This window comes from Lithobates pipiens, unplaced genomic scaffold, assembly GCF_037356315.1.
Source record: "Lithobates pipiens isolate NorthernLeopardFrog02 unplaced genomic scaffold, aLitPip1_a1.2 Scaffold_19, whole genome shotgun sequence".
NCBI classification, from domain to species: domain Eukaryota; kingdom Metazoa; phylum Chordata; class Amphibia; order Anura; family Ranidae; genus Lithobates; species Lithobates pipiens.
In genome coordinates this window covers 327,554,583-327,571,381 of record NW_027507764.1, presented here as the reverse complement: position 1 = coordinate 327,571,381, position 16,799 = coordinate 327,554,583, and the positions used below count along the sequence as shown (strand labels likewise).

General features: G+C 41.4%; 1 protein-coding gene across 1 annotated transcript in view; it reads left to right on the top strand.

Annotated features, from left to right (window-relative positions):
• DROSHA (drosha ribonuclease III) overlaps positions 1-16,799 on the top strand; it is a 579,282-nt gene that overhangs the window by 527,261 nt on the left and 35,222 nt on the right. The window contains exons 26-27 of the mRNA XM_077492043.1: positions 2,540-2,645; positions 12,337-12,478. Coding sequence (XP_077348169.1) covers positions 2,540-2,645; positions 12,337-12,478 — 248 coding nt within the window. The remainder of the gene's footprint in view (positions 1-2,539; positions 2,646-12,336; positions 12,479-16,799) is intronic.

Genomic DNA, 16,799 nt, shown 5'->3' with positions numbered 1-16,799 from the left:
GTCAAAGGAGGCATCTAATAAGGATGAAGTAATATGTTGTATTGCTAGCGAGGGAGACATTGAGCCATTGCTACTACTGAGTTTTGCCCTCTCCATTTCTTTGCTTATAGAAAAACAAGACCAATGCCTGTACAGCTTCAAGTGGGAATTTATTAAGGCAGACTATGTCCTACATAGGAACTTAAATAAAAATAGGATGATAAAAAATAATTTCAAAAAGGTAGCTTAAAATGAATAATAATTGTCCATTAAAGTAACTTCAGCTGTCATATTGAAGTTTTTTTTGGAAATTATCTGATAAAATAAGTAGCAAATTTGTGAAATTACATATTTATAAGACAGTTATGTTCTAGAAGTGTTTTAGCCAGAACCCCTGCCATTTATGTAAGTAAGAGCATCAGTTCAGAGAGCAATGAAGGCAGTGTCACGCATTGCAACATTACAGGAATTATCATTTGCTGTCATATGTGTGTTATTATCTTGTTGCACCAATAATTTCCTCTGCTTAGACACTAAAGCCAGCCACAGAGTAAGCGAGTTTCCAATTGCATGTAAAATCAGACAGGCTGGTTGTTCCCAAGTTAATCGATCGATCAGCTTGGGTACATTCAGCCTGCCCATACGTAGTTTGAATCTTGCCCGTTTCCTGCTATGGCTGGCTTTAATCTTACAGCTCCTAAGAATGGCTGGGTTGTAAAATTAGGTACCGTAACACTGGCACTAAAATGTGAAGTCACACTGTATTAAGGGGAATGTTTTATCATTTTTCTACTTATTCTCTTTCTTTGTATACTACCTCAAATTAGGTTAATATTCAATTGTAATGTTATGTAATCCTCTATTTTTCCAGCAGTTTATTTCAAATTGTTAGTATGACTTTTCAGCAATGCTAAAAGAAGCTCCTTGTTAAGAGAATTGAAACAAGTCATCAGAAAAGTGACTGCACCCTAATTGGAAGCCTCAAAACAGGGACAAGGCATAGAAAGCTGCTGTGTGATCTATTTAGATAACCCTTAGTGCTCTGGAAACTCGTGCCATGCACTAAATGTGTATTTTTGGTAAAAAAAATAAAAAAATTTAAAGATTATTTGCTATACATAATGAGAACACAGATTTAAATCAAAGTAAACTGTAGTCTGCTGGAACTGTTGTGACTTTTATAATGTTTTGGCACCACTAAAAGGTGAGAGTCGTCAGAAGGGGACAGATTTACATACGTCATATATACACAGTTAAAATCATGAAGAACTACTGAACTTTCAGTTGGGTTCACATGATTGGATATGCTCTGTGCTAGCATGTTAGTCAAGTAGGTAGATGATGTTTCTGGATGGTGCCTGAACATAGATGGTACTGGCCAACTGTAGAGTAAGTTAAAAAGAAAGCATTCTCAAGGGGAGATCTATGATCTTTTTGAGAGAACGCATTTGCGTTGACAGGTCTTATATTAACAACCTGGATTTAGAATTCTCAGAGCAATGTATTCTGCAATGTTATCTGAATTTAAGAAGACGATACGCTATCCTAATGACATTCAAAAGCTTTTTTATTCCCAATAGGATCATGGGCATGCATGAAGCATATAGCCAGGGGTGTTATATGTGATCCCTTACAACGTAAAGGACAGGCTTTGCTTTGATTTGATAAATATTTTTTAAGGTTTGAATGGCCATAGATAATTAATTCTTAGTGTAGAGAGGTGAACAAACGCCTTTTGTGACTGAGCTTGCTTTATGTCAAACCTACCTCAACTTTGGTACACTTTCATCAAAGGTATTTCATACCTCCTCTTTGGGGAAAATGGCTTGTGAGAATTAGCCTTTGCACGAGCTGCCTTTGTAACGTGTTAATAAAAGTTATGGTTTGTTCCCTTAATACTTACCTTAGTCTTATACAGCGGGGGTGTGGATTTCTTTAATGACTTCAGACAGCTGTCATTAAAGTCAGTCTTAGAAAAAAACTACAAATTGTAGAACAGTTTAAGTTTCCTGTCTGCACAGTTCAGTTGAATATGTAATGTTAAGAGATAATAAAATCCTTGACATTCCCAAATATAACCTGTTTGCTGTAAGATTAATGCAGAAGGCATATGTGAAAGCTTTGGCCTCAGAGTACTTGGGGAACTGGCAGTGCAGCCTACTTTACGAAACTGCTTCTTCCCAGACAGCTTCGGTCATCCATTTGTTATCTGCGACTTTTAATAATAAAGACTATTCCTGGCCTATTTTTTTTCTGCAATAGAGATGCTCAGCCACCGCTAGTTATTTCATATAATGTGATCAATTTACAAAGCGACAAGTACTCTGTCCTTGATCCTTTTTCTTTTATTTATTTTTTTGTTTTCATGATTTAGGGCACAAGGCCTTAGCTAAAAGAGGGCTTTGTGATCATGTTTGTAAATAGGAGCAGTTAATGAACAACATTTGTCTCTGTATGCACTAGTAAAAGAAAATGTGTGTATGACTCTTTATTTTCATTTGTTACTCCTTGAATAAATATCGATTTCTCTCTATTAATTTTTCTTTTCCGTCTCCTACAGAGGCCACAACCAGAGGATGGAATTCCTGGGTGACTCTATAATGCAGCTGGTAGCCACGGAATATTTATTCATACATTTCCCTGGTCATCACGAGGGCCACTTAACGGTGAGAAGAACATAAATCAAGCTCCGAGCAGGCAGGCATCACAGGCGGAGCTGGGCATTTAGTGAATTATTCTGCTTTTGATGAATAACTAGGTAGTCTGTCAGCGTGGCTTCTAACTGGAGATTTGTGGGTTTTAAAAAATATGTTGCAATGGCATGGCACGGTGATTTATGAGCTTAAAGCTTCATGCGGTCTTTGTTTCTTCAGCTTGACAAATCAATAATGTAATCAGTGATAAGCTTTGTATGTTCATAGTGGCATTGGTGCTTGTTTCACAGATAGAAGCATTAAGGCTCTTTGTGTAACTGATTTATACCAGGGTTGCAGGCCTTTGCATGCTGGTTACTTAATTAAAGTTTCTGATTGTAACCGTTGAAGGTAATGAAAGATTTTCTTTTTGTTTTCAGTCAAGATCCAAAGACATGGTGTGCCGCTCTAGCTCACGTGTACACTATTTTTTTTTTTTATAAGGTTACATGCTAATAGGAGACTTTGTAATCTATCTGCAGTAAAATAGTGATTATAACACTATGGTGCAAAAAGGCCTTCTTTTTGTCTTTTCTGTAAGACACCATGCTTTGGAATCAAAGTGTCTGAGTTCCATTATTTTACTATATTTTTTTTTAATACCTGGATTGTCTTTTTTAGTACAGTAACAACTATCCGGCATCTCTTTTTTCCCATTTACTATATTTCATATTCTAATTTATATTCCTTCTCTCTCAAAATGCATTGGTGTCAATATAAATAATTAGGATAGGATGCAATGTGTTTCCCAGACCTGTTCTCATGCCCAAAAAAAAATAACGATAATGGTATAGATTACTTTAGCCTGTGTGATCACAATGTCAGTGCTGATATGCAGATCACATGGATTGGTTAATAACAGAAAAAGTCACACAGCGGCAGGTTTATAACATGACTGGATAAACTCTCCAATGCCACACAGTAAAGAGATGGCACAACTAGGACCACAGTGCACTCCTAGTTTTACAAAATAATCTTGTTTGGGGCTACTTTTGCACTGGAATGCACATGCTAAATTGGAGGCTAATTTTGCCAAAAATGTGTCAAAGAAAAACCAAGCTTGGTGACATCCCCTGCACATTCCTTCAAACATAAATACCCACACTTATTGATTAGGTTATATTGGGATGAATGGACTATACAAAGTTTATGTAGAAGCTTGAAGCAGTATTAAACCAAAACAAAAGTTTTATTTTACCTGCTGATGCAGACACTGCTGGCCAGAATTCCTAATCCAGCAATCGCCATTTCCTGCACAGATTCAAACAGGAAAACCTTATTTTGAGTCCACTCAAGGTTCTCATTTTTAACTGAAGCCCTGATGAAGGGGGAGTTCCTTTGGCCAGCGAAACCCGTTGGCTGTCCTTTAACACAACATCAATACATTTATTTGGACTGTTATCTTTTGGTATGGCACTCCTTCCAAATATGCATGTCTTTTCCTGGTAACCTGCTAGATTAGCCACAGTAGGGTAGCCTTGCCTGTTGTGAGCAGTTTAACTTGAGCCAGTGGGCTCTTCAAATGTTTTTTGCCCTCTCACTACCTTGTTTCAACTCATATCAAAGTCTCAGTGCCTCTTCAATGCCCTTTTTTTTCATTGGAGTCTAACAATACAACTGTCTCCAGTTTATTTTCACTATTCCCTGTGGTATATGGACAGCCAGTCTTTTTCTTGATTGATTGTACAAGGCGACGGGTATTTCAAGTCTATGTTCAATCTGCTTTTCATACACCATCATTGACCAACCTTTGACCCACACAAAGACTATTTTTTCCTCTCCATGCTTACTCAAAACTTCTTCCTCACTTTGGAAACTCTTTTACAGAGCCCAGATATTTCTGCTAACCTCCACCCATTCTTAACAGATTCATAGCAAACTTCCTGGAACTTCAGTGATGTGTTCATATTTTTACCAAGGTGCTACCACTGGGCAAATGGCTGGCTATGTTTAGGGGCTGCTACAGTGTCTGTCACCACACAGACATGACTCACAGTTATAGTGAGCAGCTGCATCTCACCAGTTTTAAGTCAAATCATGATCACTTAGCAATGGACGGTTGGCTGGTTTGGCAGCCAAGAACTCCCTGGAGTCTAAAACCCCCATCAACTGCCTAAATCATATACATTATGTTTTACAACTACTTTAAATTGGCCAGCTAGGTAAAGTGTATCTAAATACACTTTATACTGCATAGCGTGCATTAAGGTGAAAAAACATGAGGGTTTACAACCCCTTTAAGCCTCCTACATAGCTGTTTTTGCTTCAGTTAATGACTGTGTTTCAACCTGCATATGAAATTGATGATCATTAGCAGCTGCTTGGTATAATTGGCTCTTATCCTGACTCAAATTCTACAAAATCAAAATCCCTGACTTTTTGCAAGTATACAAAGTGTGCAAGTGTAATAATTGATGCTGGGTTAACGCCAAAGGTTAGTCCCACTAGGGCCAGATTAACATAGGGGCTATTGGCGCTGCAGCTCCAGGCCCCTCCCCCAATATAAGCCTATGCCAGTGGCTTATCTGTGTTCCATCCTGAGGGAAAAGGAGCCCTCTATGCACTGCAAGCGTTGAGGAGAGAAGTGTCAGCCGCTGCAGCCAAGTCCTGTTTCTGCTGATGGCTGCCTGCTATTAGAGGATCTGTTCCACTTACACAGATCCTCAGTGTCCGGGAGTTGCAGGCAGCTGTCTAGGGGAGAGGCACTGATTTTATCCTAACCAGCAGGAGCCTAGGAGGAAGAAAATCTGCCATGCTGTTGAGATGAGGTTAGTAAACTGATTGTGTAGAAACTGACTTGGCGGGGTGAAATGATTGTGCCAGGCGACAGAGGGCTGTTCCTCCCATGTAATGCGCACTCTTGTGCCCACTATGTCATCTGCAGTACCCACCATGTCATGTGCTGTGCCATGTAGTGCCCACCACTTTGTGCTGTGCCTTGCAGTGCCCACCATGTAATGTTCAGTGCCCACCATGTCATGTGTTGTGCCATGCAGTGCCCACTATGTCATGCTGTGCCTTGCAATGTCCACCATGTAATGTGCCTGGCAGAGCCCACCATGTTGTGCTGTGCCTTGCAGTGCCCACCATGTCATGTGTAGTGCCCACAATGTCATGTGATGTGCTATGCAGTGGCCGCCATGTAATGTGCGGTGCCCTCCATTTCATGTGCTGTGCCCTGCCGTACCCACTATGCAATGAGCAGTACCCACCATGTTGTGCCCAGCAGGTCATGTGCTGTGCCATGCAGTGCCCACCATGTAATGTGTAGTGCTTACCATGTCGTGTGCTGTGCCATGCAATGATCATCATGATGTGTGCAGTGCCCACCATGCCATGTGCTGTGCCTTACAGTGCCCACCATCTCATACCCACTGTGTAATGTGCTATGCCATGCCGTGCCCACCATGTAATGTGTTGTGCCATGCAGTGCCCACCATGTAATGTGCTGTATCATGCAGTGCTCACCATGTAATGTGCTTTGCCATGCAGTGGCCACCATGTAAATTGCTGTGCAGTGCCCACCGTGTCATGTGCTGTGCCCATCATGTCATGTGCTGCGCCATGCAGTGCCTACCATGCAATGTGCTGAACGCACCATGTAATGTGCCGTGCATTGCCTACCATGTCATGTGCCATGCAGCACCCACAATGGAATGTTCTGTGCAATGTCATGTGCTGTGCCCACCATCTAATTTCTTGTGCTGTGTCATGCAGTGCCCACCATCTCATGTGCTGTGCCATGCAGTGCCCACCATGTCATGTGGTGGTGTTGTGCGGTGCCCACCATGTCATGTGGTGGTGTTGTGCAGTGCCCACTATGTCATGTGCAGTACCCACAATATAATATGCTGTGCCCACCATATTCTGTGCTATGTTGTGCAGTGCCCACCATGCAATGTGCTCAGCTATGACTGCCATGTCATGTGCTGTGCCCACCATGTAATGTGCTGTGTTGTGTGGTACCAGCCATGTCATATGCTCTGCCCACCACGTCATGTGCTGTGCCAACCGTGTAATGCGCTGTGAACACCATGTAATGTGCTCTGCCATGCTCACCATTGAATGTGCCGTGCCCACTGTCGTGTTGTGCCCACCATGTAATGTGCTGTGCTTTACCCACCATGTAATGTGCTTTATCCCACGTGCTGTGCCCACCGCATAAGGTGCTGTGCCCACCTTGTAATGTGCTGTGTTGTGCAGCATCAACCATGTCATGTGCTGTGCCCACCACGTAATGTGCTGTATTGTGCAGTGCCAACAATGCAGTGTGCTGTGAATACCATGTAATGTGCTCTGCCATGCTCACCGTTGAATGTGCAGTGCCCACTGTCATGTGTTGTGCCCACCATGTAATGTAATGTGCTTTTCCACCCTCCCCATTTAACATACTCTGTTGTGCCACTGATGTAATGTACTGTACTATGCTGTGCCCCCCACAGACTCACCCCCTCACTCTCACCCCCTTCACCACCCTCTCTCTCAGCCTTTCTCATTCTCTTTCACCCTCCCTCTATTCCCCCATACTCACGCTCTCTCTCTTTCATCCCCCCTCATTCTCTCATTAACCCCCTTTCTCTCTCTCCCCCTATCCCCTCCCTTTCACCCCCCTTGCCCTTTCGTTCACCCCCTTTTTCTCCCGCCCCCCCCCCCCCCCCATCCCCTCTCTTTCAACACCCTCTCTATCTCTCAATCCCTCTCTCACCCAGTCTCTCACTTTAATTTGTTTTAACAAAAAAAGTTTGTTTTTTCATTTTATTTATTTTCATAAAAAGGCACACCAAAATCCTCAGCACCAGGCCCATAATGCTCTTAGGCTTAGTTCACACTGGCATTAAGAGTAGGCGTTTGACAGGCTTTAAAAAGCCCCTCAAATGCATATGCACAAGATATAATAGACAGCACATTGTACTGTTCACACTAAGCGTTAGCGTTGAGTCGCTTCAAAAGCCTCATGTTGAGTCAGGAGAAGCCTTTCAACGCCTCCCATCCAAGTCTATGGTAACGCTCTGGCAAGCATTTTCGGAGCGGTATTGTTGCAGTTGCGGCACGTTAAAATGAGTCACTTTCCTTTGTGGAGAAGTTTTAACATTCATCAAACACTATGAAACCTCACATAGAGCGTTAAGCGCTTGTAAAATGCCCCATTCTAAACCTCATTGACGCCTGTCTGAGGCCCATACTAATGCCATACAAATGCTATAGGAGCATTTGTTGAGCGTCAGTCATTTAGTCAAGTGTGAACAAGCCCTTAATCCGGCCTTAGATTTTTCTTCTGTTTGCTCACTTTGCATTTTTTAAATTGATAAAAATAAAACATTAAAATATACAGCGTTTCTTCCAAACCTGCCTAAAACTTTTGCACAGCACCATATATTAAAGCGGAGGTCCACCCTAAAGTGGACCTTCCGCTCATCGGAACCCTCCCCCCCCTCCGGCGCCACAATTGGCACCTTTCAGGGGGGAGGGGGGTACAGATACCTGTACAGTACAGGTATCTGCACCCACTTCCGGGATAGCTCTCTGCGGAAAGGGGCGTATATTACGCCCCTTTCCGCAAGTGCCCCGCTGCCTGCTGGGAAAACACACAGATCCCAGAGGCAGCGGGGACCGTCCTTATTGCGCAGCGCGGCTCGCGCATGCGCAGTAGGGAACCGGGAAATGAAGCCGAAAGGCTCCATTTCCTGATTCCCATACCCAAGATGGCGGCGGCAGCACCCGAGAAACGATCTACAGATCGGCTTCGGGTGCCGACATCGCGGGTGCGCTGGACAGGTAAGTGTCACTATTTTAAAAGTCAGCAGCTGCAGTATTTGTAGCTGCTGGCTTTCAAAAAAAAAAAACGCGGAGTCCCGGCGGACTCCCGCTTTAAAGTGTTTTTAATGGTATAGTTAACAGACCAAAAGGGAGCAATAAAATGAAGTTGTTAGGGTTTACTTACGCTTTAAGCCATTAAGGTTAGCTGTGTATAATCATAATAAATTTGAAGGTTGCTATTAAACGAGTGCATTATTGTTTAGTAGTGTATTTGGACATTCTTGTTCATGAAGACCTTTTCATCATCAACAAATAGCTGTGAATCCACTGTGTCACATTTACTATTGAGTGGGTTTGCTTGCATAGTGAAATATATTGCTGTTTTTCCTTTAATTACATACATTTTACATTTTTAATTTTTTTGATCGCTGAATAGGAGGCTGGCCTTGTTATCCAAGGTCTGTAAAAAATAAAATTGAGAAGAGAATCTTGAATTGTTACCACTCTGGCCTTGGATTCCTGTATGTTTGTTATCTGCATACATTACATACAAGATGAGACATTGCAGTTTTGCACTCTATGGTGTAAAAAATGATGTTAAATTGTGAAGATTATAATTACATTTCACTGAAACATTTTTACTCCAGAAAATGCATGTGTTAAAAACGCAAACTATTAAAATGTAAGCTCCTCAAAATGTTTGTCTCACTTTGGAAATTTTAAGATTTCCATCTGTACTCCGTTTTGGACATATATCACATTAATTTCTAATTGAAAAGCTTAAAGCTAAACGCTTAATAAATACGCAGTCCATATTTTATTTTAAGCTGACAGACACAATTGTGAATGGGTTTTAAATGTTTTAAGAATGCTTAAAAATGCTGCCTCCCCCTTCCTGTATAAATACCTTTTTTTTCACCCACTCCGGTGCCGTCACGTAATCCAGCAGCTATGGCTGTGTAATAGGGAGCGCGCTCTAAATTCACAGAGTTATGATGTCATTCCTCCCATTGCCACCACACTCCCCCCCCCCCCTCCCCGTTGTCAGAATTTCCTCCTCTCCCAGGTAGCAGCTGCTCTCTGACACGGGCTATGGAGAATAGGTCGGAGGAGGGGGGAGGCAGCATCTTTAAAGCGGGAGTAAACACGCTGACATTTTTTTTTCTTTTTTTCAGACCTGCAAGGGAAAGGGCATAATGAGCTAGTATGCACTGCATACTAGCTCATTATAAAATACTTTCCTTAGAACGAGGCCGTGACATCTTACCCGATCCATGCCAAGGGAGTTGACATGTTCCCTTGGCGTGTCTTCCGCGCATGCGTGTGGGAGATTTCTTTCTGGCAGCGTCCGGCATCTGCCAGGCTTTCAGCCGAAAATCCCCTGTGTGCATACGCCGCTGCAGTCAGCGGCTCATTGCGAGGAGAATATCTCCTAAATCATACAGGCTTAGGAGATTTTTTTTTTACCTACAGGTAAGCCTTATTATAGGCTTACCTGTAGGTAAAAGTAAAAAAAAAACACTATAGAACCGCTTTAAGAATACTTGTAGTTAGCCTTATGTTCCACTTTAATGTATAACATTTTCTAAAATTAACACTTTTTCAAATATTTTCAATAAATTATATTCTATTTATCCTGAGCACAGGGAGCACAAATGTGTATTGGTTTCAATACAGATTTCAGCACTGCATGGTCAGGAAACAAGTGGGTTTATTTTAGAGTTGCAGATATTAGGCAATTTCTTGTACAATGGCTGTAAAGAATTAGTGCAGTTGTCGATCAGGGTCCTTCTTCCAAGAGTTCAACATTTGTTCAGAATGTACCTAACCAGGCAGTGGCATATGTGTGACACTGGTTTTATTGATTGCATTGAATTCCTTCTCAAAATTTGCAGATGGGAATCCTTTTTTTTTGTTATTAGTAGTAGTAGTAGTATTGGACATTCTTAAAGAGGAGCTATACCTTTGTGAAAAGGGTTATCAGGATAAATAGAGTGTGAATCCCGGTGGGGCCACAAACTGCAATTTTGAAATTGAAAGAGGGTCTTAATCTATGCTACCCTACTCCAAAACTAAAATAAATGTTGCCTTTAAATACACTTTATGCAAGAAAATCAAAAGTATCAGATGCTTTTAGGCGGTGTAGAGGAATTAGAATAGATGGGATACAAAGTGAGGATCCCTTCTAGTGGCACCAGCAAGGGGCTATGCTGGGGTTCTGGTAGTGAAAAACCCCAATTGAGCAAAAAGGGTGACTTGTAGTTGTAGTAGTGAAAGACACCAACTGGACAAAATGGGTGACTTGCTGTGGTTCTGGTAGTGAAATACACCAACCAGTGCAGCCAGTAAAAAACAGGTAAAGCCAGTAGAAAGAAAAGGTTGCCAGTAAAAAATATGGCTGTTACGCTCAGCCCGGAGCCAGTCGAGTCCATACTGCTAAATTGTGTTCAGGTGGCTCTGGTGGAGGTGGTGCCTGAACATGTCCTGTGATTTCATGATGCAAGGGAGCCAAGCAGAGCGGCCAGAGCCTTGTTGTGTGGGTCTGCAGGATGGGAGCAAGGCAGGCTGAACCATCAGTGCTGTTTGGACTGGAGGGACCACCTGGCATGGAGAGAGGCTGTCACTGTGACTTAGGAGAGGACGTGTCATGTCGGTAATCTGTATTGCTGCACACTGCTGTCAGAATCACTGTGAGTCAATTTTATGTGTGTGCCGCCCATTCTAATTTATTGCCCTCCTGAGTCCAGTCCCTGAGCTACTTACTATATTGAAAATAAAATAAACCGTGTTTAGGAGCCTTAATCTAGGCTTACATGTAGTTCAAAGTGGTCTGTAAGGGTTTACAACCACTTAAATCACATTGCTAATTACATATTGTACTTTTTGTAGCCTAAATAGTGAAATTTGGACTTAAAACTGTAATTTTGTAACTTTTGGAAATGCCAGTAAAAACTTGGCTGTGCCAGTAAATTTTGGGTGTTGTCAGTAAATTTCAATCTGTTAGGTTGGTAACACTGACGCCAACTGGGCAAAATGGATGACTTGCTGTGGTTCTGAAAGTAAAAACCCAATTTAGGAATTTGATACAATTTTCTTGAAGACTAGTAGTGCACATTTTTTAAATATTTAAGCACAAATTTATGCACATTCTTGCAAACAGTGTCACAGGTTTGTTCTACTTTCTCGTTTCATATGCTTTGAAGTCTAGTATTTCTTGAAGTCCAATGATGTATGTTCTTTGGATTGCAGTTTGCCATGTCTGTAGTTCTCAGTATGCTCCAAATCATTTATGACAGAGATTTATGTACTTTAAATGTGTGTGTGTGTGTGTGTGTGTGTATATATATATATTATATATTTATAAAATGAAACATCTTGGTAGTGAAGGTCGGGAGCGAATGTTATTCTGAACTATAATTACCGATGCTTGTCAGACATGACTGACATTGCTAAGATCTGTAAAAGAAAGTTCTTTATTATTCACAATGAGCATTTATCTTTCATGTAACATTGGGTGCCCTAATCTGTCTAAAATACCTAAAGAGTGACAGTTGGAGAAGAACAGATTTAATAAAGAGAATGGCTTTAGAAATAATGAGAGCTCTCTGCTTAAGGAAACTTTTCAACAAAATTATGAGTCAGTCAGCAATGCAGAATTTAAGCCAGAAAAGCGTACATAAATTAAGGAAAATGCTAATACGTTAAAATCCCATGATAGGCTTGTTAGTTCCTTTTGTTTTGTTTTGGCTTGGAATAGAGATTTTGCTTGAGTTATGAAGACACATACCTATTCTAAAGAACACTAAAAGCTGATCTTAAGTTGTCTCATTTTTTAAGATGTCAGGATTTTGGATTGTGTTGCTGTTTTTATGTCCCCTCATTATCTTGCTCTCTGTGCATCTTGCAGCTGCTTCGTAGCTCACTGGTGAACAACAGGACACAAGCTAAAGTAGCGGAAGAGCTAGGTATGCAAGAGTTTGCCATCACAAACGATAAAACAAAGAGACCCGTTGCTCTCCGTACCAAGACCTTGGCTGATTTGTTGGAATGTAAGTATAAAACAAAACCAAAGACAGTTGCCTCAGATGCCTTGAGAAATACATAGAGATAACTGATGTACCATTTAGAAGGCATCTGTAGACTGAAATCATAGAGAAAAACAGGGACGCAAATTTGTGTACTGTAAATATAAATAGTCATATCTTGATTCTGATTCAGGCCAGCATCTAATATTTACTAATTCCACAAATTATTTTTGAGCTGTAAGTGCTCATTGTGACCTGTTAAATAATTGTCAGTGACAAAATGGGTTAATTTGCTAAAACTAGGGAGTGCAAAATCTGGTGCAGCTGTGCGTGGTAGCCAATCAGCTTCTAACTTTGGCTTTAACCCACATGGTTAACTTTACATTATCATCTTTGTTGATTCATCTAATGTCCCCCTGTGACTGTGCTTTATTAAAAATGCAGCTACATACCTCGTTTACTGATCGCAGATCACATGATATGCTCTTCTCTTGGCCCGACAGATGCAGCGGGTGGGGCCAAGGATCCCTCGCTGACATCATTCAGGAGGAGAAGAGAGGAGGCCCCGCTCGCTGCATCTGTAATGCAAGAAAAGAGAGAAAAGTCATGTCATGTGATCACTGATCTGCGCTTATTAAACAATGTATATAGCTTAATTTTTAATAAAGCACAGTCACAAGACATTGGATGAATCAACAAAGAAGATAATGTAATGTTAACCCTAATTTGAGCAGCAGGGGGGGGAGCGGTGCGGACATGGAGCAAACAGAGAAGGGAGAGAGGAGAGGAGACGCAGGGCTGCGGCTGACGGAGGCACGTACACTAATGACTCGTACACACGGTCTGATTTTCCTACAGAAAATGTTCGATGGTAGCTTTTTTCAGAAATTCCGACCGTGTGTAGGCTCCATTGGACATTTTCCATCAGAATTTCCGTCACACAAATTTTCCGACAACAAAATCCATTACACAAATTCTGTTGTCGGAACTTCCGATCGTGTGTACACAATCCAGACGCACAAAGTTCCACGCATGCTCGAAATCAAGCAGAGGAGCCGCACTAGCTATTGAACTTAATTTTTCTCGGCTCGTCATACGTATTCTGCGTCACCGCGTTCTTGACATTCGCAATTTCCGACCAACTTTGTGTGACTGTGTCTATGCAAGACAAGTTTGAGCCAACATCTGTCGGAAAAAATCCATGGATTTTATTGTCGGACTATCCAATCGTGTGTACAGGACATTACAGTGTCAGGGCTCCGCAACCCTGATATATTGTTGTCAAATTGTTGACATAGGGGAGGGCAGAAACTGTCAGGATCAGCCAGGTATTTCAGGTGATACGGGGGACCAAATTACACAGCACAATCACTGCTTTAAAGGAACAGGGTCTTTTTTTTTACTTTTTGGGGATTAACAAACACTTTAACAAAAAAATTGATTGGTTTCTATGCAGAGCTGCACCATATTTTGCACACTCCAAATTTAGTAAATCAACCCAACAATTTTCACAATGAATTTCATAGATTTTTTTTTATAAATTTGTTTATGATGTGTTTGTGTTTTTTTGTTTTGTTTTATTATAGCATATATAACATAATTACATCATAGACAGTTCAGTAGTAACCTACTATTATATTCCAAATCACTCTCATTAATCATTCAAAAGGTATATAAGATATTTTTTTTAGGGAGAACTCAACCATACATTCCAAATATTTGCAAAGATGTATTTCCACCTTTACAGACAAATTTGGATCATGCCAGCTTTGTTTGGTGCAGGATACAATTCACATTGCATACATTTCTATTGCATAAAAATATTTAAAAACTGCTGCTTACCTTTTTACTTGCCAAAGGCCCCTTTCACACTGTCGGACTGTTCAGGTCTGCCTTTCAGTTTTGACGGCGGACCTGAACGGGTGCTCCATGCTAGTCTATGGAGCGACGGATGTCAGCGGTAACATGTCCGCCGACATCGTATCCGCCAAAAGCTGATGGATGGCCCTATGTCTGGATCCGTCGCTATCGGATCGGGTGAGATCTGATGAAAACAGACATGCTGTCCGTTTTCATCTGATCTCTCCATAGAGCCCCTCCCCACTCAGTGAGCATAGAAAGACCTTTCATCTGCAGGCTCGGTGGAGATCAATGGAGAGAACTCCCGCTGAGCCGGCGGACTCCGTGCAAGCGGATCCGCCTCGTCTTAATGAGGCCTAAAATGCTTTCCCCTTCTATGTAATGTTAGGAATGGGGCATGAAGTTTACCATAATGGATACTATAATTAACCCTGTTTGTACTGTGTCTGCAAATCTTATTATTCATTGTAAGCTAGATGTGCACACTGTCCTAACAAAGGGTAAACGTCCAGGCCTTGGGTCGTAAATTGTATGCTAATGCACTTTCTTTCAGAATTTCTCTCTTATTGGACTTTGAAATTGTTCAGAAAAACTTGCAGTATTATGTATAAACCTTCAAAGAAACAACTACAAAGGAAAGATATATATTTAAAAAAAAACATTTTAGATATGCTGTGTGAAAGGGGACACAGAAGAAACATAGTAGGAGCTTCTCAAGATTTTTTGCAGAAGAGCAAATAGACTTTAAAGTCAAATTTGAACAATTCAATTCTGAACAATTTCCAAAGGACAAAGTGGGGACAGAGTCAGTTTACCCCGCTAAGGGCTTACTCACCCTTGTGCTGGCATTCAGATCGCTATTCGGGGAGCATCTGACAGATGGCGAGGAGGCATTGTGTCGCCACCTCCCCACCTGTTTTAACCCCTTGACCCCCACACTTGTGAGCCACAACCTCCTGCATCCCATTTGGTGCCGTGGCGCTTGCAGGGCAGCCCAATTTGCTTAAATGACTTGTGTTCAGCAGGCACTTTGCAAGGATATAATTCCTGCCCAGTTGTGAAGAAAAGCATTGTGGCTGCAGCAAGTGGCTGTTTCTACTATGTACACGGAAACCTTTAACAAATACATAGCAGAAGTTATGCCAATTTAGCTGAAAAAGTGCAAATATACTTTACGATTTTCCTTACAGCTTTTTACATCCCCAGAGGGGACAAGGCACTAATCTGCCCCACAATTGCCTAATCAGTTTGGTCAGACATTTTGCTTTCATCCATCTGACAAAACTGTTGGTAAGGAGACAGATTTTTGAGTGATAGCTTTGGCTGTGGGGGCCACTCTTGAGATCAGCACTGCCATTCACAAAAGATGACACATCCTACAGTGCTGAGCATTTGTCTGTGGTGGCTTGTAAATAAACATCCCTGGCAGATGGATTACAAAGCGTCACAGTGTTGTGTAATCTTTCAGCTTTATTAATGAATCAACATTGCTGATTGGATGTGTTAGACATGTTCAGTCATAAAAGTGAAAAATCACACAGCGCTGCAGTGTTGTGTGATCCATCGGCTGCTGATTTGTATATGTAAAACAGTGCTAAGTGATCTGTCACTATTATGATTGAACAATCAGTGCTGCTTGTTCAGTTATATTAGTAAAAGATTGTTCAGAGCTGCAGCTCTGTGTGATCTGTCTGCAGCAGCTTGTACACATACAGAATACCGGAAGATACATTACACAGATTTGCAGCTGTAAATTATTATTTTCTACTACAACCCCAACGCTGTGTAAAATCTACATAAAAATAGAATTCAGTGATGAAAATGTTCTTCCAGCTCTTCCTTGTTAGTAACACTTAAATTTTCAGCTTTTTTTTTTTTTTTTGCCCTGTCCCAACTTTTTTGACATGTGTTGCTGCCATCAATTTCAAAATTCTTTTTTTTTTTTTCTTTTCTTTTCTTAAAATGGTACATTGATATGTTTTCAATTGGCTATTGTAAATAAAATATGGGTTTATAAGGTTTGAAAATCCTTGTATTCTGTTTTTATGTAGATTTTACACCGCATCCAAACCTTTTTGGAATTAGGGATGTATGAATGAATAAGCAGGCTGATTGCTTAGAATAAGGACAGAGGACTAAGAGAGAGGGAGGCTGGGGCTCTGCTGACTGTACCTCTCCCACAGGAATGGCCATAATTTGGGCTTTAGAATGGGATAGATCCAGTATTAAGAGTTGTGTTTAGGGGACAAGGAAGCAACCACTCAGAACAGGACCAAGTGCTGTAGGCACTTGGGCTCCTGGGGAAATTAAGTTTATTTTATCTATGAGAGTTATTTATTAAGGCATGGGTGCCCAAACTGTGGCCCTCCAGCTGTTACGGAACTACAAGTCCCATGAAGCATTGCAAGCTGCTGACAGTTACATGCATGACTCCTAAAGGAAGAGGCATGATGAGGCTTGTAGTTGCCCAAAAGCTGAAGGGCCA